Source organism: Strigops habroptila, chromosome 12 (genome assembly GCF_004027225.2).
Source record: "Strigops habroptila isolate Jane chromosome 12, bStrHab1.2.pri, whole genome shotgun sequence".
Classification (NCBI taxonomy): Eukaryota; Metazoa; Chordata; class Aves; order Psittaciformes; family Psittacidae; genus Strigops; species Strigops habroptila.
Window position 1 is genome coordinate 23291374 of NC_044288.2, and position 24995 is coordinate 23316368.

General features: G+C 43.9%; 1 protein-coding gene across 1 annotated transcript; it reads right to left on the reverse strand.

Annotated features, from left to right (window-relative positions):
- Positions 1–329: 329 nt before the first annotated feature.
- Positions 330–13092, reverse strand: NPM1 (nucleophosmin 1). The gene is made up of 11 exons (XM_030504717.1): positions 12934–13092; positions 12149–12228; positions 9474–9593; positions 8647–8740; positions 7791–7894; positions 7403–7464; positions 6854–6908; positions 5295–5384; positions 4282–4383; positions 1659–1733; positions 330–691 (listed from the first exon to the last, which is right to left on the reverse strand). The coding sequence occupies exons 1-11, from the start codon at positions 12995–12997 to the stop codon at positions 653–655; spliced, it is 885 nt and encodes a 294-aa protein (XP_030360577.1). The 5' UTR covers positions 12998–13092; the 3' UTR covers positions 330–652.
- Positions 13093–24995: the final 11903 nt, after the last annotated feature.

A 24995-nucleotide genomic window follows, 5' to 3' on the forward strand; every position in this document is an offset into this window, starting at 1 on the left:
ACTAAAGAGCAATGAAGCTGGTCAGAAACTGAGATGCAGGAAAGGCTGGTTTAGGCAATTATATAATTAGTGGTCACTTCCAGACAAGAATAAAGCCCAACTTACCACTTAAGTCTTCTCACCAATCATCTGCTCTGTAGTTGTAAAGCTCATGGAACTGGGATTGTTTTTGAAGTTGACAACATAAATGAGAATATCTGATGTGTACTTGGTGAAAAGAAGTAGCTCAGATAATTAGCAGTAGTTCCTATGATAACTTTAAAGCCCTGTTATCTTCTGGGTTCAGAAGATATGCAGACTGCCCCCAACCCATAAAAAAGAAACGATAGTACTTTATTAAAATACTAAAATTTTATTTTATTTTCCACATACATTTAGTCTCCCCACCATTTCCATTTGTCTGACCACCACCACCACCACCATGCCTTATCAAAACATTCCATACATACTTAAAATGAAGCTGAGGGTGGAGTCCCATCTTTAAAAACTAAACAGGCATTTTGGACAACACATTCTTGGCAAGGTAATCTGGATGACATTTATCAGACACAGTAGGGAAAGCTCTTTCAGCATTTGTAAAAAGAACAGCCAAATAATGGTTACAGAAGTAAGACGGCAGATTTTAATGAACTGTTTAAACTGTTTTCTTTTCTTACAGAGTCTGTCTCCACTGCCAGAGAGCTTGAATGACCTGGAAGTGCACAGAAAGAAATTTAAATCCATTTTTCTTATTATTTTCAGTTTACTAATCTCCACTTACTCCCCAAAATATTGACATGAAATTACAACAAAAGGCATTCCTTTCACAGAAAAATCAAGTTGAAAGCAAGACGTTAGGTCCCTCTGCTAGAAGACTGTTATTCACTGTAAATCACCATAGTCTAAATTCAGCAAAGGTAAGCGAGAGGATGGGTGTGGAACAGCTAGCCAAATATTGGCTGAACTCTGCCTACCCTGGTGAATGTCAGAGCAGCTCCAGTAGCTGAGGCAAACTGCTTTCAAACATTCTTTCAAGAACCTATCAATTTGTCTATCAGACAAGTTTACTCTGAACCACTGAGGGAAGCAGGAAAGCAAAAGGAATTCTGTCACTGGAAGAAAGTTTTAACTTACAGGAATTTTGATAGGGGAAATCCAAGACACATTTTAGCCTAGTATATGTTGAGTAATAACTAATTCAGAAACTTGCTTCCTGATACCACCTTTTGGCTTGCCCTCTTACAAGAGTTCAGTTGACTTTGGGAGGAAAAGTAGCAAGAAAGCCACAATCTCAATCGCAAAACAGTTCCCCCTCCCAGACACTCTCCCCAACAAACGGCTGAACAGCAGACTGGCCTAGGTGGCCAAATTCAGCAGCAAGGAAAACCACAGCTCATTTCCTTAGCCAATATGGTGCCAGAAGGAAAATTCTGTGGGTTTAGTAAGCAAGAGATAATTTACCAACCATATAAAAGCTGGAAAAATGTAATAAAATATTAGCTTTCCCACCTTAGCCAACTAAACCCTTAAAACCATTCCCATTTATTTAACTTGAAGTATTGTTCGTGGTTTGTAACCCTTTGAAGCAGTCCAAAGCTTGTAAAGATTAAGAAGTGGAAAAGAATCCCTAAGGTTATAAAAGTTTTTGGACTTTATCAAGTTCCAATAAATGCAGTTACCTTCTGGTCCTCCGTCCTGAAGCAATTCTTAACATAGTTTGCAAATTTGGGTTCCAGCTTAGGAAGGGTAGTACCCTATTTTGAAAAACACACAAGCTTTAGCGTATGCAAGTCATTTAATGACTCCAATAACAAACTTCTGAAGCTTAAACCCTTTGCAATACACATGGAATTTTACTGAACTCACCTTGCAACGTTTCAAACCAACCTGCCTTTAAACCATTTTAAGAAATTTGATCCTTTACAGTACCCAGTTATCTCTCTCAGTGAGACGTAGTGAGTGCCTACACACTAAAATGGCGGTACAAACATCTTTGCTCATGCTCAAGAATGTAACAACAAGCATTCACCATTTAAATTAACCTTGTTTGTAGTCAACATCCATATGCTATCCAGATAAACTAGAACCAATTCTGTATTTATGGATTCTTACCACAGCAACTTAAGACATCCCTATCCTTCACAGATTGGTTTTTGACTTCAGCTCTCTAAAGTAGAACATTAACTGATTTTCCACATACCTTTTAAGACTAATACGTTAGTTCTATGAATTAAAAGAACTGTTCAAGAGACATATGCTTGTATCTCTGAAATTGTACATACTGATAGGTACAGAGCAGGTTCCGTAATAATTCATGGACCTACTAAGTCTACCTTCAGATCTCATTTATCCAGGCAAAATCCAGCACTCTAAGAGCATTGTTTTGCTTTCACATGGCCCATGAGAAATATTTTTTCCCCATTTTTCAGGTGCATCAGTTGAAATATACCTAGCCAACTATGATACAACACTTAGCTACTACTTGGCACACTGCAGAAGATAGCAGTTTTATATTCAAATGTAACAAAGCTACATTAGAAATACTTGAAACTGCAACCAAAAAGCTTGGAGTTGGACAATGTCTTACCTCTGGATTCTTACGTACTTATGCTTTTATATTAGCTTGTTGATATCTACTTAGTACATAAGAGAGCAGTTTCACTCTAATTTATTAAAGTGATGTTTTTCAAAGCTGCTCACTTGCTGGCTGTCAGCTAGCAGTGCTACTGTATATGGCAACACACAAACCATTCACCTTACTAAGGTATGCGCTAGGACCATCTTGGTAAGCACTGAATTAAGCAGCTTGCTATTGCTTCTGCATATTTGTGCTTACACAGCACTTTCCTGTAAAAACACTCTTCAACAACACAAAGTATATTCTAAGGCTACTTGCCAGTTATCTGGGCTGCAATTCCCTCCATAGGGACATCTGTCTACTGTGAGCAGCTCAGCCACTTTTGCTTACACTGCAGAAACAACACTAATCATGGCTCCTCCAAGTCACAAAAAACCACCCTAGCATCCAGAAGATCCAAGAGGTTAGTCTGACCCAAGAGAACGATATCATCCATCACTGTCAGGTTTGTAATTCAGGGATATGCATTTCGATCCAGATCACAATCTGTCATTGCTCACTCTACATCCACTCTGTGCTGAAACACTTCTTGTGTTATTTTGCATTCCTGGCACAAAACTGCCTCCAAACATTAAGAATCTAAGTATAATCTAAAATAATCCTAGTTTTTCAGATGACTTAATTGCCACTGTAAGGGAGAAAAGCTCATCTCAGACCAAAGAGCGAGCCAGAATTCTTCACAGCACTGACACAAGCTACAAAAGTCTCTAATAAAGAATGTGGTTCAGTCACAAATGAAATTATGACCTATAAGCACACTCCCAAGCTAGGTAAAGTGAAACCAGAACTCATGTAGTCTGGATGCCAGGTCCTCACTACCACCTATTCTGCAGTACAGATGTGTACTCCATTGTACTCCCAGCACAAAGGTCTCCAGACTCTGCTAAAGGGGAAAGAATTGCTATTGCCTGCTACACTTTTACCCAACCAGCCTGTAACTAAAACGCAATTTTCTTTTTTATATTTCAAAAATTTTTATAAGAGGACTCATGCATAACCAAGAAGCACTAGTCCAAGCTGATAACAACCAGAAGCCAAGTGACTGCCCTGTGACCTTCAAAAGGTGAAACATCCATTGAGGGGAGGCTCAATTAGCCCTACAACTCCAGCTCAGAGAGCAAATGCCTTCAGGTCTTCATTGATTCATTAATGCATATCACAAGCACCTATCTCCCCCTTCTGGAAATTATAAAGCCTTACAAGCATCTGGACATGTGAGTAGCCAAGCTGGATACTGCTTCAAGATCATGCTATTATTGCAGGCACATGAACAACTCTGCTTTACTCTAGTTGCCTAAAATAAAATGTGTACACTACTTAAGTCACCTTTAGAACAGGTATCACCCCTAAGACTTACTGCTTTGGTTTTTGGGTTGTTTGGGCTTTTTCCCCTCCAAAGTTTAACCAAGACAGTTCCATAAGAAATACCAAATTACGCATCACCACTACTGGAGGAATACAAAAACAACATGGATTTGTTTAGAGTACAGAGACTACTTTTTGTCCTTGATGAGTTTTCATTTCTTTGAGCTTCAACATCAACATACGCTTGATAAAAGCACAGCAATCAGTGACATGTATCTATTTCTTAAAAACATCCAATTCTTCTGATCTGTGGAAGTGCAAAAGTAAGCCTGGGAAGCCTGAAGTTTTCAGAAACTCACCTTGTCTACGGACGCTTGCATTTTTGCTTTAATCTCCTCTAACGACAGAGGGACTTTTGGTGTTTTTGGAGTTAGAGATTTATCCTTCTTGGAATCTGGAGTCTGAAAATTATTCATTTTGTTAGGAACTTGCAAGTAAAGCTACTCAGTATACAAGATCAAGTTTTCTAAAGACAAGAGTGTTAAAAGCTACTGTACAAATTATATGGAATAGGACAACTAGCCATCACACAGATACGTCGGATAGTTTCAAGAAGTCACAGAAGTTAAATTTGTGTTTCCATAACATTTCTTGGAGACAAGAACAACATCTAAGTTTGAAGTTATTACAGTTCGCATAGCTAGCACATTATGCTTCCGGGCTGATGCCTACACAGCTCCTTCTCCCAACAGAAATGAAACAGAAAATAGCCCATACATTCAGTGATTTTGAGTTCTCTCCACAACTGCAGCTGGACTAGGTCATGCTTTAAAAAGGCACAAATCTGTACTGCTTTCCAGATGCTGCCCTGCCATCCACCCCACACAAGTTTCTGCATCTACCTTCCTGGCATGCACGTCTGCGTACATGCAGCAAGAAAAGGCTGCGTAAGGAAGCTCAACAGCTACAAAGCAACTGAACAAGAGAACTGTTAGTTCTAAAATGGATCAGTTAAGTCCCTCATTAGCAGTAGCCTCCTTGTGTTGTACTGCAGTAGCAACACAGCCGGCAGTCATTCTCTTGTACAAGCAGCTACACAAAACACAGACTTGTATTTTATATCATGGGATCATCAATACTCAACAAGACACAGCATGTCTGATTTCTAATCTTGGCTGTTGTAGCTATATATTGACCACTGAAGAGTTTCACAGAGGAACACGAAGCAATGAACAGCATCCCCAACATGTTTCATATTAAGATTCAAAGAAAATCTAACAATGTTAGTATATTATTTAAATTTACCACTGGACAAGAGAACTAGCTTCCACACAAGAAGAAACATTTATTTTACTCATTTGTCTTCACTCACTTTTGACTTAGATGCTGGTGTGGATGGCTTAGAGTCTTTTCCATTTTGCTTTGCTTTCTGCATATTTTTTCCTGGAGCCTCACGGGTAGGCTGAAAAGAAAGCACACAGGTTTACTGGCCATGAAAAACTGCTAGGGTATGTTAGCTTGTTAAAATACTGATCAGTAGCTAGTGACAATGCACATGATATTTAACCTCAAACAAAAAAGCATTCTCATTGCCCATGCAACATCATCAGCATCCATTATTTAAGCAAAAAGCATGTATGCTACAGGAACTCAAAAAACTGGGGGTACAGCACAATACACAACATAACCAAGATCAAGTTTTGTTATGTGGGACCTCCACTACATTTTTGTTATATTACATCTTTTCTTATGCATTACCATGCATACTTTTGGGGACAGATATTGCATTAAGACTAATTCTAGATGGCACTGCAGTTTACAGTCTGACTCAGTGCTATTCGGTTTTTGTAACACAACCATTACCTCATCTGGCATTTCATACAGAAACATTATCCAGGATATGTGTTGGCAATGCTACATATATATTTAAGTATTGATTCTCCTATTCCTATATAAATCAAGGGACCATTTCATTCAGCCACACTATATTTGTTAAGGTGGCAGCAAATCTGCAGTTCAGACTGTCTTTACCAGGCCTTAAACTATTGTGCAGTATCACCTATAAAATTTACAGAACAAAGCAGCATATAATGAAGTAAAACATCACATTTGTTTCTAAACAGCAGGTATGAACATGCAAATTCAAGCCAAAGCACGAAGTTAAAAATTGCTACCTCCACCTCTGCAGCTGTCAGGTTGCCTTACAGTTCATTTTACCACCAGATGGCACCCCAGGGCTGAGGAAATTTCACATTCTAGCACTTGGCTGCCTGAAGCGAATCTTTTCCAGCAGGCTTACACATTTACATCCTTTTATTATTTAAAGTTAGGTTGCTAAAAAGAACCTTTTCACAGCATGGAGGACTAACTGAAATGGCAAAGCCCAACCCACAGGTAAGCAGGACTGTTTGCTGCCCAACAGCTATCACCAAATGAAGTGTTCTAATGCCCTGTCATAATTTCTTTAAACATCCTAAACTAAAGCAAAAGCATCCCAAATAGCTGTGCTTAAACTCATTGATTTAAAGGACCATCTGCCTGATTTCCATCATCCCTTGTATTGATATCTAGTCCATTATTAAACAGAACACTGCACAAAGAGAACACCTCAATCAGTTTCTGCATTACAACAAACACAGAATTCAAACCTAAAGTTCTCTCTCAAACACACACATCTTCCCCTCCCTTCTGCTTTAGGGGTGTTCATGTGAATCCTTGATGATGACTCCATCACGACAGTTAATTAGCACCTAATAGTAAGTTAAGAAGTCTTAGCACTTGCTCCCTGTCTGAACAAACTTAGCTGCAGACAGTAAGTCCACCTGGTGTTATCGTTTCCTTTCAAATTCATTAAACAGGCTGTTTAATTCTTCATGGGTGAAGAGCATCACAGTGTGTTTGTGTGTGTATATATACATATGCACCACTTACTTTCTTCATTGGTGCTTTCATTTCTTCCTCATCATCCTCTAAGTCATCCTCATCACTACAATTAGAAAGGTAGTCACTCACCATAACTGAAAATTCATACTCACAGCTTTAACCACATCAGGAATTAGTCTTCCCCCTCCCTCCCAATAAAATGTTTTACTCGTGAAGGAAGTAACCTTCCCAAGTCTACCTTATACCTTAACACATGGCAAGGTGTTAGGCCAAATACTACTGTTAAAGCAGTTAAATGCACTCCTTTCTGCTTTAATACTGAAGGCATGTATCTCAGGACTACTACTACTAAAGAAATTCTCAATTTATTTGAAGTTAATAAACGACACAATACTGAGTCTTATAACCCAGTATGACATATTTGAATAACTAATTTAAATTGCAGTGCAGAGACAAACTTGAGACAATTCTGCTTTCTGCAGCCCAGACAAAAAAAAGCAGCAGCTTGCCCACTTAACATCCAGTTAAGTCATACAAACCATTCTGAAACAGTTAACCCCATATTTCAAAATACATTTTCAAAACAAGAATACATACTCATCATCATCATCCTCATCTTCATCGTCATCCTCATCATCTTCTGATAATTTTGCTTTTTTCTTTGAAAAGATCAAGTACGTTTCAGAGTCAATACCACTGCCTTAACAAACAGCAACCTCAATCCAAAACATTTCGTGGCATAGTTACAATACTATCTTCTATCAATTTAGCTGAAACCCAGCATGTTACAGCTGCCAAGTCAAAAGCTATTGACAAATTTACAGCATGCTCTAAGCACATGAACCTTTCAATCCTCTTGCAGTACACTGCTTACTCCTAAAGGCAGCAATACTACTAAACCAAAAGAAAATTCTGCAGATAATCTGATTGAAAGTGTGTGTGTATGTATGTGTATATATATACACACACACATCCATGCACATACCTGTGGCGTTTTAGCTCCTCCTCCACTCGCTGGTCTCTTTGTCGAAGTGTTCACAATTTTTGTATCATCTTCCTCATCGTCTGATTCTGGTTCTTCCTCTAATGCTGATAAAATGATGGCAATGCATAAAAACCCCACTCATTTAACAATAGTTAAAGCAAGATTGCTAGTAAGAAACAAACAGAAGAGTACCACCCCCAATTAAATAGGCAAGGCCTTACTGAGGTGCTGAACTGACTGATAGGAAGCTTTCTAGTAGTGATCTAACCACCAAGTTCAAAACCTTTTTGAGTTGACTATATGTAGATACTACTACACTGAAATCCAAATGGGTGAATAACCATACATACACTGCCTATTAACCTTTCTCACAGAAAAGCCATAGAAAGGTAAGAATAAAATCTCCGTTTCTATGGAGACACGTTTAGGGTAACTTCTGGAGAGAAAGATCAGTTTCAAAGACAATTCTATGAAGGAGAAGGCTAGTCCTAGCTTTGTTTTTAGTATAAACTCAAAACTATTTCGTGGGCAGTCTTCTCACACTCTGAAGTTGTAAGCAGAAAGCTCACAGCCTTCTGCTGTGAGACACTAACACCCACTTCTAAGGAGGGAAATTGGAACTCAAATTGCAAGGCTGACAAACACCCTTTATCCATACAAAACCAGAGGCAAGAATAGGTACGCAAGCACTTCCCTGAATTCTGTGGTCCTACCATTACTTCATGCCTCTGAGGACAGTGAATTAAAGATTCACAGGGTGAGTATTAGAAAAAGTAGTGCTTGAGACACCAGATACAAGTTCTATCTGTGCTGAGAGGTAGCAAGGTCATAGATTAGTAACCAGAGCAATACACACCTACGAGATGTTGACCACTGACATAAACAGGCCCTGAACCACATTTCAACCTCAAGACCACTGGTGGTGTGATCTCAAAGCCACCTAATGAAACCTAAGGGAAGAAAAAAAAAAAGAAAAAAAGGCAGTTTTTTATTCAAATATTAAAGGCAAAGTGTTTTTACAGATAATCCATTCAAATGGAACCAAGAGCACCAACATCTGTAGATTCCAAGGCTAACACAGTTACTCCTAATTTCCATCTGTCAGAATACTCCAGAACTGCTTAGAGTCAAAAATCAGGGTAAGCCACAACAGGGTTCGTTACACTCTCATCTCTTACTGTAATTAAAGCCCACCTTCCAAAGCCAGACCAACCCACAATTGTTTCTACTCCGCTTGGCAGCAATACCAATTTGATTATCCCTCACACCTGCCCCCAACATTGTGCAGTTCCATTTGTACACCATCAGCAACACTGATTCAAACTACATTCCAGATGGCAGGAATAACAAGCAGGCCCTTAAAATCAACAAAGGGTAGCAGTCACCTTTGGACTATCTTAAGAGCTTGGCACCTGCGAAAAAACTAGATTTTTTCTTATCCCAGGCTCAAAGAAAAGCAATACAGGCTACAGATGTAACCTGCTAGCAAATGCTTGCATTTGTATATATAGAGATGACGTGTGTAATTTGAACAAAAGCCTATCATCTCCAGATGACCAGAATAAGTCTACTAGGCATAAACCCCCCATATTTAGCTAATTCAGTCAACCAAAACCTTTTCTAACCAGTCTTCCTCACCTGAGACCAAATTTATATGAGATTTTCCCATGTTCCTGTACTTACCGTGGGCTGCACTGACATTTTCAGCGATGCCAGTACTACTTTAATAGGGTTGCCTTCATAGTCCAACGCTTCTGCTTCTACAACATGTAATTCGTCTTTGGCTCCAGCCCCTAAGGTAACCTGTGAGGTAAAGAACAGCGTACATTCTGAGAATCTTCCCAAGTATTCTGAAGTCCCTTCAAACTCCACTCATTGTTTATCCTCTTTCTGTGTAACACTGGCACAGTGTTTTGATGAGGCCTGAAAGTAACCTTCTGCTTCTAGATTATTGCCTGAAATGGGGTCAGTGACAAGTCCACTCAGCACTAAAGCTGGCCCAAGGCAAGAAGTACAAACACATGCCTAGAAGAAGGGGAAAACTGTAACCACTACTACAGAATCACAGCCTTTATCCTTCCTCTTCCTGCCATGTTTCATCTGCCAATTACTTCACTTCATCAATCTACATAATTTCTGCTTACTTCACATTCAATGGGGAGTTACATCTTAACTGCTCAGTTCAGTACTGTCATTTATGCATATGCCTTCTGCATTAATCCACCAAAGACTGAGAACTGCTGTCCCAGAGCATTTTGGAACTCAAGTGCCTTACAAGTACCAGTCAAAAATCATAGCTGCAGGGAGGCAAATTAGTGACAGACATAGGACAGGCCTGAAATTCCAGTTCTGTGAACCTCTGGCATCTGCATCAGGATTACATGCAAGAGATGCGAAAACCAAGAATCCCTGGAAGTACAACAATTATTCCCCAAAACCAGTGAACAAGGAGCTGTTTCCTTTCCCAATGCCCCAGGAAACAGAAAGCTCTCAGCCCTCAGTGGAAGGTGTGGGTATAAACACTTCAGGCAGAAGCATACAAATTTAATTTCCATTCTCCAAGAGCTAAGTTTTAGGCAGGCTATATATAATGATCCAGACTAATCTATCAGACTGAAGACTGAGAAATGGGATACAGGATTCGCTATTCCCAGCAAAATTTGTTACTATAAAGAGATGAAACTGCTGCTCTGGTCTCACATCTCAAATGTGTTAGCACCACCACCAAATCATGCAGCTGGTGGGACTACCCACTGGGACAAGAATTTAAGAACATGCCCTCCGCCCCCAGTTACTCCTATAATTTGCACCAGTTTAAGCAATAGTACAGCACTTACTAGTAATTTATTTACTCTGGCAAGCATTCATTCCTGTGCTTTAATTTCTACAATGGAGGAATGCACACTGGCAATAAACAGGTAATGAAGCAGTGAGAATCTCTCTATGTTCTCAGCTATCTCTAGTAAGACATGTACAGAAACCCTCATGCCCCTTTTAACTTTACACGCATCAATCCTCCTTCCCTTTCACTTTTATCTCCCCACCTCCTTCTGTACCTCATACCCAAGTCCACCACCACATTTGTACCTTAACTGACATGTGTCAGTCAGTCTTTATATAGCTTTATATAGTTTTCTACCAGCTGCACAAACCAGTCACCACGTGTTTGCTACCTTCACGCTTTATCTTCCATCAACTCCTTCCCCTGCTGGCCAAGGCATTTTCTGTTTGTAGCTATGTCTAAGACCTTCCAAGCCTCTTAGACATTTCTAGATTATCATTTGTTACTTCAACCCCCATTTCTCCTGTATATCATTTTTTGTCTTTAAAAACATTCAGATATGAGAACAAGCCACATGAACTTGTCCTATACATGCTTTACTGCTATATTCTTCCCTCAAAAGAAATTCTAATTAAGAACAAATTAGTCATTGTCAAGCCCAGGCTGCAATTTCCATAAAATTCAAGGACTGAAGACACATGATTCACAAAACCATAATGCCTATATTCAAAGTGTTATAAGTATCACTGTGAACATGTTTGGAGAGTGTTATTATTATGCAAGTCTCCTGCAGGAAACAATTCTGCTGCAGGAAGTAATCCATAATTATAAGATTCTCCTGTTTCCAGGTATTATTAAGATATCTCTTTATATTTAAACAAAAACAAGTAATAAGCCATAAAGTAGAGATACTACAACTCTAATTCCTTGCCTGTGTAGTTAGGGCATATTATCTTCCTGCTACATGCTCAGCCCAGAACAAAGGCCTTGAAATATTGTGTCTTGTGTGGCAGCAGAAAGATAAGATGCCCCAACACATTTAACTCTCAGTGTACAAATCCTGATTTCCAGGAGTATCCTGCTCAGCAAGGAACCTGTTACCTGAATTATCTGAATGAAAGACAGCATTTCCCAGTTACATCTGCAGAGAGCACAAAATCAATGACAACACATTAAAACATAAACGTCCCTCCCCCATTTAGATTTAGTTATTAGGTGCTTATGCGAAAAAAAGCACTGGAATTCTGTCTAGAAATATATGGTCAAAATGATATTTATAATAAGATGTAATAAGACATGCCCATGTATTATTATTACAAATGTACCCTCCATCCCTTGCTATTGTAGCATCTGAACTACTCCATTAGAGATGTCAGGGTATAAATTTTGGCCTTTAATTCCATTTAGTATACATTTATTAATCTACTGTGAATTCATTTTTAAACTCTTCCAGCCTTGCATTCCTTGCTGTAAGCAGAAAAACAACAGTGCAAATCTCAAAACTTTTAATATGTCCATGCTAAAAACTTCTCGCAACACTGCATGCCACTAAAGTTAAAAACCAAACGATACTTGCCGTTCTCAGAGACAACTGATGCTCATTTTCTTCATCATCTACTTTGAACTGATAATCCTTATCTGCTTTAAGCTCGCAGCCTACGGAAAGAGCATTTACTTATAAGCCTACTGTTTTACTTTGACAAGGGTATTTGCTAACTGCTTAGTGTTTTACACCACGCTGCTTCAAGGCTTTGTACTTGCACAGAAAACCCACGAACGGCGCTCGGAGCATCCAAGCAGAGAAACACGTGGGGTGAGAAAACCCCCTGGCGCGTCCGCGGCCTTCTGCGACCACGCAACTCCCAGCGTGGTGCCTTCGAAGCCCACTTACGTCCAGCGCTGCCCGAAATACGCCACCCCCGGGAGCAGCAGGCAAGCGCGGCGCGCCACGGCCCAACCGCCCTCCACGTGCTCCCCCCCCACCCCGCCATGTGCTCCTGCAGCTCCCGGCGCTCCGAGCGCGGCCGCGTCCTTAGGAACGGGCAGGCGGCGGCGCCGTTAACAAAAGCGGGACGGGGCCGGGCTGGGCCGCGCCACGCCACGTGCGAGCGGGGCGCCACGTGGGGCGCGCGCGCCGAGCGCGGCCGTTCCCTCCGCGCGCCCTCTCCCCCGACAAGGCCCTTCCCGCCTCTCTCCACCTCCCTCCCCCTCGCTCCTGCCCCGCTGAGGCGCGGCCCAAGGCCCGCATGAGCCGCGGCCGCCTCGCAGGCCCCGCCGCCCACCGCCCGGCCCCAAGACCCGAAGGAGCGGAGCGGCGGCGCTGACGGGCTCCGGGAGAGCGGAGCCAGTGCGAGCCGTTACCGAAGAGGAAGGTCTGCGGGCGCAGGGGGCCCATGCTCTCCATGTCCATGGCGCTATCCTCCATGTTCTCGGCCTGCTCGCGCGGGAGGGTCGGGACGTGCTGCGGCGCTGCGGGCGGACGCGCACTAAAGGAAGGCCCGTCCCCGCCCACTCCCAGATATAGCGCGGGCGCTCTCGCGAGACCCGCGCGCCGCCGCACGCGCCCCCCTCCCCTCCTAGCGCCGCCTCCGCGCACGCGCCGCTCCGCGAGCGGATGGGTGGTCGCGGGCGCTCCGCCGCGCGCGCGGCAGCCACAAGATGGAGGCGGCCGCGGCACCGCCCGCCCGGACACCCGCTGCGGTGCGCCGCCTGGGCACGTCCCGCTTCCCGCGGGCAGCCTGCAGGCACCGGCTGCGCGGCGCCGCGAAACGGCTGTCCGCGGGCGGCAGGGGATCGACACCGGGGGTCCTGCGACGCAGAGGGCGCCGCGACCCGCCTCTCGCCTCAGGTGTCCCCCCCCCCCCCGCCTCGGCCGGCGGGCCGCGCCGTGCTGTCGAGGGGGAGCGGCCCTGCGTGGCGGGGAGCAGCCCTCGGGGGGCACAGCGCTGCTCGCAGACCCCCAGGCTCGCTGCGGTAGCAGAGAACCGAAAGGCTTCTCTGGAGGAGCGGGGAGTGCGAGCGCGGCCATGCGGCTGCCAGGCCTGAGTCACATCGCCCTGGAGCTGCGTCTGGTAGTGCTCCTCCGGGCAGGGGAAGGCCGCGCTGCAGTGAACGCTCCTCCTATGGCTGTGCTGTGTGTGCCGTGAGCAGCTGGCTCCTCTCGGCTCTGATGGAATAAAAACATTCTCTTTACTGTCTGCATACCCATTAAGATGAGCTGCTGCTGCTCCCTGTACCGCTGGGCTGTGAGCACCAGGGAGCAACAGTATTTTGGGAACCCTCCTTTCAACTGGTATTTGATGGGAGTTAAGTATTATGTTTTTTATGTGAATGGACACGAGGACATCTGTCACAACAAAATTAAGTCAGATTGAGAGCCACAAGCCTTGAAAAGGCTTGTGTATGCATTAGCCCGGGTAGTCCATCGGTGACCCTGGGCAGGGCACACCTTCGAGTTGCTGTTCCAAGGCTGTCCTCATGTCCAGGGGCTGATCTGCGAAAACATCTCTTGGGTGCTCTAAGTTAGATAATCTCAAGATTACTTCTACCTGAACACTCATTCTTCAAAAATAAAAGTATGTAACTTCTTAGTGCTCATATTTCTCCATTTTTTTTTGAAATGTTTAACTCGTTACACCTCCATTCGTATTCATAAAGGAAGAACATTAAGTTCCGTAGCTGAAAATAAGACAAACTGAAACAAAAAAAAGAACTGACACAAGAGTAAAGTGAATCTTACCTGTCAAAACGTGGCATTCACCACCTTTCTCACTCTCCCAGAAAGCTCACCCCTGTAAAAACAGTAAGGACAATTCCACAGTACATCTAATTCATCTTATTTTCAAATGTAAAGTCTCCTATTGGCAAGACACAATTAATTTTCCAAATACAAGGTTACCTGAGCCATGGGTTCACAAGGATACGATCCCATACACTCTTGTTAACATTAAAGCAGATCATCTGCTGAGGTGGTGTCAAGTGGGTTGCCACAGGCTCACTAAAATACAATGATAATAAAATTGAGTTGTGTATGAAAACAAGGTATAAACAGTAGTGCAGTGTACCATGTGAGGGAGGTCCGGGATGTGGCTGCTGTGAGAGCTCCCTTGTAGAGCCATGGGATAATTTCATCTGGAAGGCCCCTTGGATCCGGCACCTGCTCACTGCAGCACCAATGTGAGTCACGCTGCCAGGGCTCAGCCTCTGCAGTTTGTCTGGGCTACGGTGGTGCACTAACTACCCAGTACTGCTGACAGCTGGTTTCAAAATGCTGATAGGGGTTAAAATTAGTGGGTGTTTTTCCTATTTCCTTTCTCATCTTCCTACCAGCTCTTCTCTTTACTGAAATATATGGTGACACACTTGTATGTGACAGCAGTTTTTAAGCAAAACCAGAAAAACTAACAATCTTCTTTTTTGTTCTTCCTTTGCATCCTATAGATAGGATGTAAATTAACAATAGGCATTGTTAATTTACAACCTGTGCATCACTTGTATGTGTAGAAATAACACTCTGTGGATGCCAAAGTCAATAAAAGGGGAGAGCAGGGTGATCACGTAAACTTCATGAACCACTCTTCCCATTTACTCCACTTAAAATCTCCCTAGGAAACCTGAGAAGGAACATGTTTATTTCATTTACTAACCTTTGGTTTGGTTTCATCTCTTACTGTCTTTAAAAAGCAATTACTTCTAAGGGTGGCCCTTAATGTGGGCACAGGGATTTGTGAAGCAGCAGAGGCACGAAAACCCACCATGCGTGGTGGCTGGTGTCACTGGCAGAACAACAGCCATCATTAATTGATCAGACATCTCAGCCAAGAGCCCTGCAGATGCAGATAAGACCTTCGATTTGGCTTGAAAATGGGAACCAGTATCAAAATTTAAAATGAAGTTTTGGCATGACACGAATGACAGGCTGGAGCTGGAAGCTGAACACTGCACAGTAACAGTGAAAGAGGCTGCAGCTGCTTGCATGGACATTTATCTGGTGTAATGCCACAGGAGTACATGGCTACTGGTCAAAACCACCAAAAACCTGCTCCATGTGGCACTGAGCAGCTCACAAAGCAGACTGTGGTTACAGATGTCCACCCAGGCCTGTGGAAGGGGAGCGGTGCTGCCGCAGCATGTTCTTGTGCGTACAGAGTCACTTTTAATTCAATTACAGTCTTCCATTACTGAGGAAATAAATGTGGGAGGAAACAAAGGACAGACACAGAGAAGCAAAACAAGGGTAGGAAGTAGGAGATATATGCTTACTGCGTCTCGTTTGACTCCATAGGGCTTTAGAAGGACTGTCATATATCACGACATTTATTATTTCTGTCATGCACTAGGAGGAGAAGTCCATTACAATATCGATCATTTTACTCTGCTCAACTCTACGCTGTGTAATACTCAGCATAGCTCCAAGAGCATACAAGTGATTTAGAAATAGCTGTACAGGGAGAACTGAGGAAGGAATCTGAGTCAACATGGTTTCCCTTAATGGAATTCTCTTTTTAGTAAGCTTTTACAAAACTTAGGAAATGGCATTCTAAACACTGTTAAAGCATAGCACAATTGCAGTCAAGCAGTCAGAAGCTACAGACATAATAAAGATTTCCTATGTAATCCTAATTTACATTCTGACATAATGACACAGCCTTCAGCTGCGTTGCCCATGGCTGTCACATAACCTCTTCATTGGGCTCCCCTTCCTTTCACTGTTCAATAATTTCTGCCCCACCAAACTCAGGGCCAAAATCTTAAATGGCATCGAAACACTTACCCTTCCTTGATTTCAAAACCACCACTGGCAAATTCAAAAATCCAAATATTTCAATTTAATCTGAAATACCTGCACACTGCTTAGCCTGGAAAAGATAAGGCTCTAGGGAGACCTTAGAGCAGCTTCCAGTACCTAAACGGGCCAATAAGAAAGGTGGAGAGGGGCTTTTGACAAGGGCCTGTAGGGACAGGCCAAGGGGAATGGCTTTAACCTGCCAGAGGGGAGACAGAGATGAGCTCTGAGGCAGAAGCTCTTCCCTGTGAGGGTGCTGAGGCGCTGGCACAGGGTGCCCAGAGAAGCTGTGGCTGCCCCATCCCTGGCAGTGTTCAAGGCCAGGTTGGACACAGGGGCTTGGAGCAACCTGCTCTAGTGGAAGGTGTCCCTGCCCGTGGCAGGGGGCTGGAACTGGATGAGCTTTAAGGTCCCTTCAACCCAAACCAGTGTGGGATTCTATGACCGCAATCATCAGGTGGGGCAGCACAAGGGAAGCACTAGCTTTAGTCATTAATGTGCCATTCACTGTTCCAGCATCGCAGCGGCAGCAAAGACAGAGCGGTCCTGCACGGTGTCAGGCCGGCCTGTGTCTGAAACACAGAGGTGCAGCACAAGTGAGAGCCGTGCTGCAGAGAGACTTGTCCTTGGGGTCGTGATTTCCCTCTGCTTCAGGTGGGTTTGCAGCCAGTTCAGGACAGGGAGATGTGATGGTAGTCCATCCTTACCTGGTTGTCTTCTTTCTTACCTGCAGTCTGCTGATGTTACCATGGGTGGACACTAGAAGTTTTCTTCATCATCCTTCTTTAATTTTCTCTCTGTTCCATCCCCAGCTTTGCCTGTAACACATTATTTACGCAGAGCAGTGTGAAGGTCTGCATCAGAAGATCCTTCAGCACTGGAGAAAGCTGCATGCTGGCAGGGGAGCCAACAGAGGCTGACAACCTGGCTTTTATGCTGACGGCAGCACGTGCTGGAGCTGCTCCATCTTTTCTATATTCTTGCATATAGCTTTTAAGGGGTCCTTCTCATGTTAGGGCTCAACTGCAGATGTTCATCCCTAAAAGGGAGGAAGGACAGACAAGCCAGGATGTCCACAAGGAAGACACTCAGATATGACGGTGATGATAAGAATCAAAGTCAGACAGACAGATTTCACCAGGTGCTAGGGTCACAACAGTAAAACTTGAGATAGCCTGAAATTTCTCTTTTCCAGGTCATGGACTGGGACACATATGACGGTCAGGGCTCTGAGTGTCACCAGAGGTAGATGTTTGAGTACCTGGATTATTATGGCCACACTTTGGAGAGGGAGGAAGGAAAGAAGACGGAGTGTTAGAGAATGCTTCTCTCATTGAGTTACCTGACATGAGGGAGGGATGAGCTGTCTCTGCTTGCCTGTCTTCATGCTGGACATGTGTTAGAGCCCTACCTTTAAAGAAAAGAGGGGAAAACTGTGTACCAGATACAGTTCAAGGAAAAATAATATCCTGAATGTTTTCACCAGCCTTTGCCAATTTCAGGACAGTCCTTACCAAATGAGTGTCTCTGCTCCTTAAACAGGATATAATCAGCAGATAAACAGAATTCTGCCAACCTCTGTATATTGTGTAACATGCTTGTCTACAATGCCTCCCCTTGGAATGCCACTTGCTGCAGTGCACTACGACTATACCTGCTGCCAGCCTTCTCTGGCAATTTTCTGCTTGTTAAACTGAATGGGTTTGACCCTCAAATAGTGCTCTGATCACTGTTGACGTGCATGAGCTCTGCTGACCATTCCAGGTGTCCAAAGCCATGGAGATAGAAGAGAACATATGGTACTCCACATAAAAGTAGCCTGTTCTTGTGGTCACTCTTCACATCTACTTCTTCTGCAGTGCAGAATGCCTCCATACTGCATGGCTCCTGCATCTCCCGAGGAGGGCAGAGCTAAGGCCATGGTGTGGGGCACAGTACATGCTTGTCCAGTTCCTCATATCCTTCTATTTCTTGTACTCCTTGTCTCTATAGCTTCACATCAGAGCCCGAAGTGCAGGTCCATTTGATGTTTGGGAAACATGTAAGATAATGACAGTCAACTGTAATATTAGGCAGATGCTCTGGGTACAAGTCCAGGAGACAGAGATTTCCTCTTCTGAGCTGAATCGTTCTGATTTCACGATCAACAGCACCATCTAGTGACGCCAAATTAGCATCCTACGAACCTGTCTGCCTTTTCTCTCACATTTCATACATTCCTCCGTGTCTCCCAGATGAGGATTTTCTGACTGTGCCTATCTATACCTTTCCTGCTAAAGGGCTGCTTACTAGAAGGCCTTGGATGGTGGAGTCAGAGTCACAGATCTCAAAGCTGGGATGACACGACCCAAGTTAACTCACAGGCCAAGAATCATCACTGAGCTGTGTGCCAGACCCCGTTTGGCTCAGTGAGAATCTTTTCTGCCTTCCCAAGCACCTCTCACAGCTTCCACATACAAAAGAAATCAGCTCAGAGAAAGAAAAAATCATCCTCCCTTATCCTTCCCTCGGATCTCTGCTGTTTTCGTCTTGCTCATATGTTGTGTAACGATCTCAAACACACCCATCAAAAGTCATGGTTTGTCCCCAGGATCCCAGTGGCACGCCTGGCTGGTAAGACAGTTGTCAAGGGAGTCAAAAGCATGTCCGGCATTATTTCTGGTCTCTCAACTGAGAGTACCAAGCAGGCAGCAGCTCCACATCTCCCACGTGCAATGAGCCCTTCTGTTCCTCTCCCCACCACCCCTCCTGCAAAAAGCCCACAGACATAGAACCTGCAGGATCTGCACACAAACCTGGAGAGGCTGAGGTTTCATTGTCCTCCCAGCTTCTGCACTGCTGCATTTCACCCTCTCCACAGCAGTCTCCAGGGCCCCATGCTGGATGTAAAGACAAAAGGACATCATGTTGACGGCAGTATCATTTTGTGCCTCTTTTTTCCCCAGCCAGGACAATGTGCACATTTCAACCCTCTCCACTACTGCATTCTCTCAGTTCCCTGACACTTCATCGCGACACCTTGCAGGCTGAGGATGCTGCAGGGAAGGAAACAAAAGGACCCAAGTTTTTGACCGTTCTTGGTAAGGAATTTTGATGCATCAAGCACCTCCTCCAGCATCAAGGTGATGGCCAGGAAAACCACACTATGCGAGATACATGTGGCAAACTATTTGCTCCATGGTCTAAAACAGGTCCATATCCCCAGCTTGTGCTAGAGGGGTCTTAGAGACCAGGAATCTGGAGCCATGTGGTTTACAGAGACAAGCCTGGGAAAGGTCTTCCAAAATAAAAATTGTTTCAGAATCATGAAGAAGAACAAGATGGATGTTTAAAGCCATCCCCATAAATCAGTTTCTTTCCTGGAATTTACTAAGCTTATCTAATTTAGATGATAATTTTAAACTATTCTGTATTCTGGGTTATATTTGTCCCGTTGGGGCAGCTGGATGGGGTTTTTAGCATCACAGCAGAATTCCAGAGAGGTTTACTTGCTCCAGCACATAAAATATCCTCAGTTCACCTTATACGCTTATTTATATAGAGATGCTCATATGCTTATAGGCTTCTGGAGGCTTTCGGACAAAGAAATTTACTGAACAAATGAACACTTATCACATTTTCAAACAACTGTTGTGACAATTTTACAGATAAAACAGCAGGCTCTAGTCTGATCTCTGATCACAAATGTGGCTTGAGAGATGTAATACACGGCTCTATGATCTGTCTGAAGCACTGCAAAGATCAAAAAATCAAACTGAATGTTAGGAATCACTGGGAGAGAAACAGAAAATATCATTAGGTCAGTGTATGAGTGCAGGGTACAACCACATCTTGACTACTATAGGTAGCAATAGTCGTGTTGTGAAAAAAGACAGAATAAAGGGCTATTCAATAACAAGAAGCATGGAGAACAAGAAACAACTGCCTGCTGTCTCTCCTAATACAAGAAATAGAGGGCATAAAATGAAACTTGTAGGTGGCAGATTAAATAAAAAAAATAAAAAGGGAGGAGGCAGATCCTCACCCAACACATAGCAGAACTGTGGAAGTCTCTGCCACAGGATGCTGTGGACATCAGAACTTCGTGTGCATTGGACATACACTCATGGGGAAAAAAAATATTCAAGGGGGAGTAGACCAAAGATGCCATTCTATGGCTCAAGAAGTCATTGAACTGCTTGGGGGGATACTCTGGGGGAAACATCACTGTAATCTTAATCTGCTTTCGTGCATTTCTTCCAGTCATTGTTGGCAGGCAGACACAGGGCTGGGCTGCCTGAGCAGTTAGTCTGATCCAAACAGGGAGGAGGTGAGAGGCTCCTCACCCAGGATCAATGCTGGATGTTCCAAGCAGACCTGCAGCTCAAGAGCCCTTCGACCCAGGCTTCGCTCCAGCCTGATATACTTTCAATGCTGGTCACAAGACCCAAATCCAGAATCGAGTTCAGTTTCGAGGCTGATCACACACTGCAGTGGGGTTTCAGGTCTAGCAGCAGAGGTTTGGGATATTTTGACTGGCCATTTCCATTCAGTCTCTGACAGACCTAGAGTGGAAGACTCTTCAGTTACAGCAGGGGTTCCTACATGCTCGTACTAAAACCTACACTGGAAACTTACTTCAAATGAAGTCACTGTGGTTTACTTCTGGTGGTGATTTGCAGCTGGTCAAAATGGAAAAGTGGTAAAATATTCACATGATCATCTTGATGCTCATCTCACAGCTTCATCCTATAGTGGGGAAAACAAATCCCCAGAGCAGTTACGTACAGTGGCAAAGTTACCCAACTCCCTTGGTTCCTGATGACGCAAAGGGAAAACACATGGGCCTCCTGTTTAATTCCCTGCGTTTCCCATATGAGTGGGAACTCTGGTCACGAATGGTGCATGCCGCTGTGATCCAGACTTTTAAAAAGCAGGTGGTAGGTTTACCAGTGGTTGGGGTCCTATGGGATGTTAGTTCCCAAAGAACAACCTTTAGAAAATAGAACAACCTTTACAAAAGGATTTCCATCTTCCTTAAGAAGAAAGAGATGATTTTCCCAATAATTCATCAATTAATTCTAACATTTGGAAGCCTGAGTGCTGACAGCAACCTCAAAATAGAATTCCCATCTGTCTTGTACTACACTTTCCAGGCTCCCCTTTCTATTTGCAGATCTCTAACAAGTCACCACAGAGCTGTTTGCCTCTTTGCCAACATCTTCGCTTTGTTTCGTTAAGTAAAAACATTAACTGGTCTGACACAACCAGATGTACTGCACACATCTCGGCAGCTTCCTGCTGCTGCCAGGTTGTGCCCATCAATTTCATTTGCCTTCGTTGTGGTGCCTTTTAACATTTAATTACAAAGCAGCACTTGTCAGCCACTTTAGTTATCATCTGCCATTTCTGTCACCTCAGCAAGAGCCCAGAATTCCTCCAGCTTCTTTGCCAGCAGGGTTTTGAGGAGGGAAGGTCTGTCCCACGAACACCTTTAACAGCTTAGCTGTTGACAGATCAATTAGTATTAGCGTTAGTTGGTTAGCAGTGCCCACGTGCTGTCACTGTTCCACACTTGCTCGCAGGATGGGTTATCACTCTTGTACGCTCCCATGTAGCAAACATGCCTGGCACTTGGCAGGGACACCTCCCATGTGCCTGGGCATCCCTTGGAGCAAGCAGCATGTGGCTGTGCTGGAGCTCAGCAGGAGACCAGGCGGATCAGCTCCACACAGTCCATGAGGTCCGCAATGGCATCCCTCCATGCTCTGTCATGGTCATCATGGTGTCCACCAACAGGTTGCCTCAGACCCAACCTGAAGAGAAGCAGTTCCAATCAGGTGCAAACCCAAAACGTACATGTTGGCCATAGGCGAGCACAGGCCAACTGAGGGGGTCTCAGACACCCGCTTGTTAGGCCTGGTATGCCATATTGTCACCTGCTGCCAGCAGCCTAGGTTCCTGCAAAGCCATGGTACCACCACTGGTCCGCTAGTGCTGCCTTGGTACCTCACCAAGAGTGCCACCACTGAGACAAGCTGCTTCTCTCAAACTCACCCAAGGCCCCACACTCCAGCTATTCTCATCAGCAGCAACATGAAGCTGTTCTCATCATGGCTTTGGGCTCCGATTTTGCCATCGGGTAGGCAGAGCCCTTTGTTAACTAATGCAGAGTCTGGGAGCTCCCAGGGCACTCAAGCCAAGTTCATGCCAGTGCATTTAGGGGATGGGGCTCGCAGCTGGCGCCAATGCCCCTTCGTAGGAAACGTGAAGCAACGGGGATGAATAAATGCAAAGCGTTACAAGCAAGTGGGTTTGTCAGAGGGAAGAGGCGTGAGCAAGGGGGGTGCATTGGAGATGTCTGTACACGAGAGGGCGCTCTGAAATTACCTATGTCGGAGGGAAAATTCATCAACTCATTTGGGCCGAGAAAAGACGTAGGGTAGCAGGAGTGGGGATTTCACCTGTAAACAAAGAATTTGTAACCTTTATGCCACCACCTAAGGGTGACTTTAAAATATTGAAACCTGTATTGGAGAAACAGAATATTTTGCTAACAAAACATTTTTGAAGCCTTGAAATCAGCGTCAGTTCTTGCAGTGTTGAAGTTTTGGCTTGATTTACCTTTCTGGCTTGATTTATCTTTCATTTATGAAGGTATAACTTAGCAGCAACTTTGCTGGAGTCAGACCCATTTAATCAATGTTAAATCTGGCCTTTGGGGTATCTTAAGCTGTTATGGATGACTCTTCTGCAGAACAAACACAAACAAATTTCACTGGGCCATCAGCTTTCCTGGAAAGCCATGGAAATATGGGCACCTGAATCAGACAGGGAGCATCAGGAAATTCGTTTGGGTAAAATCCTTAATTCTCTCCAACCAGCCCCAAATAAATAAATGTTCACGGTTGCAGGGTCTGCAGGAGCTGGACCTTCGCTGGTTGATCTCGCCACTAGAAGGCAAAAGCAAATACATGGAGGCCCAGAGTAGCTCTCTAAAGCCCCTGCTTCCAGCCCTGGGAATGCTCCCCTGAGGCACAAGGCATTGTCACCATCGACCCTGACCACAGATTCCTCCTCTATCATTACAAACAGTATCTTTCACCAGTGTTAGCATTTAAGATGATTTCCTGCTTGCACTCTAACAGCCTTATCATGTAATAGCAAACCCAGAAAGGATAGTTTTGTGGTAACAAACCCAAAAAGAATGAAGTCTGCTGGAAAGTGCAGGACTGCCTGATTGGTTCGGGTGAGCCCTGAAGCAGGTCAAATCCTGCAGGTTTTTCTGGAGAAGGGAATCCTGGAGGTGGAGGGATCTCTGTGAGTCAGTCTGAGGATCCCAGCTCAATAACAGAGAGACAGATAATAGCATTTGAACACTATCTTCTCCAATTTAATTGTATTGATTTATCGCCTGTCCAATGAAGCCATCAAGTGTGCAAAATGGTTAATCTTATTTTTTTTCCTGCTGTCTGCTCAGAGGAGTGAAGTTGTAAACACAGACCCCTGCAAGGAGGGTGGTGGAGGTGGGGGGATATATTTGACTTTTTTCAAGGCAGATGCTGTGGTGTGTCTGTGCAAAGCGAATCCCATTTTAGCACAGGGCAAAGGAAGGACATAAGCACTTCCCACTTCGGACTCCCACTGCAGTGCGGCTCCACCTGAATGGTTTGGACTTGCTGACAAACCTCACTGGTGTCACTGTGCTGGCTTAACCTTTAGGTGCACCAGCATCGCCAGCCTGGGCAGAGCCTGCAGGACCCCAAATCTAGCTTGGAGGCTGCTGGGCTTCCTCCTTCCTGGTGGCACATGCAGCTTAGCAAGGCCCAGCTGACCTGCATGACTTCCCAACTCAAAGCCTTACTCATCCAAATGAGGGAAGCAACATTCCAGACCTAAAACACGCAGGAGCTTGCTGTTTGAAACACACCACCTCAGAATGGAGGGTGACACGTCTGGCCAGGGTGAGTGGGTCTGGCTCCAGTGCCCGGCGGCTGGGAGAGAAGGAAAACGATTCCGTTTTTAAAACTTATTTTCTTGCAAAATGTACATTTGCAATTAAAGGCTAAGTATGCTGTATATTTTATTAATGATGTGGGATAGCAAGGCATTTTAAAGCTCTTTTTTGTTTTGATGGTTTTTTTGGGGTTTCTTTTTTTTTTTTTTTAGAGGAGGAGGGGAAGGAATTGAAATGGAAAGCTTAACACTTACAATTTCAAAAATTTGGCTTATATTTTAGGTTCTCGTAACATGCAATTACAGGCACTTAGAAAGAATTCCCTTTTTTATACTATGCCCTAGAGCATAAAATTAAGAGGCCAATTCAGGCTTTGTACTGCTTTCAGAGGCAGTTTGCTTCAGCATAGATCAACATGGAGACTGACTGTCGCCTTTCTATTGAATTAGGTCTATATTTTTGACAAGTACGGCAGCAGTATCATCACTTTAATCACCAACAATCCATTGTGTCTCTTTATGCTAATAAATAAAACATTCTGTTAAATATTTCCCAGTAAGCACTTGAAGACCTGCAATCACCCCTCCCTTCTATATGTTCCCAAGTAAAATAATATAATGGTAATAAAATCAAATGATGTCTAGGAGTTTTATAGACAACTAATAGCAGTTATTGCAAAGTGCACATCAGATACCAATTGAA

Excerpts from the sequence above, each read along its gene's own strand:
- NPM1 (XM_030504717.1), bottom strand. The coding sequence starts at position 12,997 with ATGGAGGATAGCGCCATGGACATGGAGAGCATGGGCCCCCTGCGCCCG. Across the intron at positions 7,895-8,646 it reads CAGTGGTCAACATCTCGTAG|CATTAGAGGAAGAACCAGAA; the intron begins GTGTGTATTGCT and ends TCATTTTATCAG. Across the intron at positions 4,384-5,294 it reads CACCAGCATCTAAGTCAAAA|ACTCCAGATTCCAAGAAGGA; the intron begins GTGAGTGAAGAC and ends AATAATTTTCAG.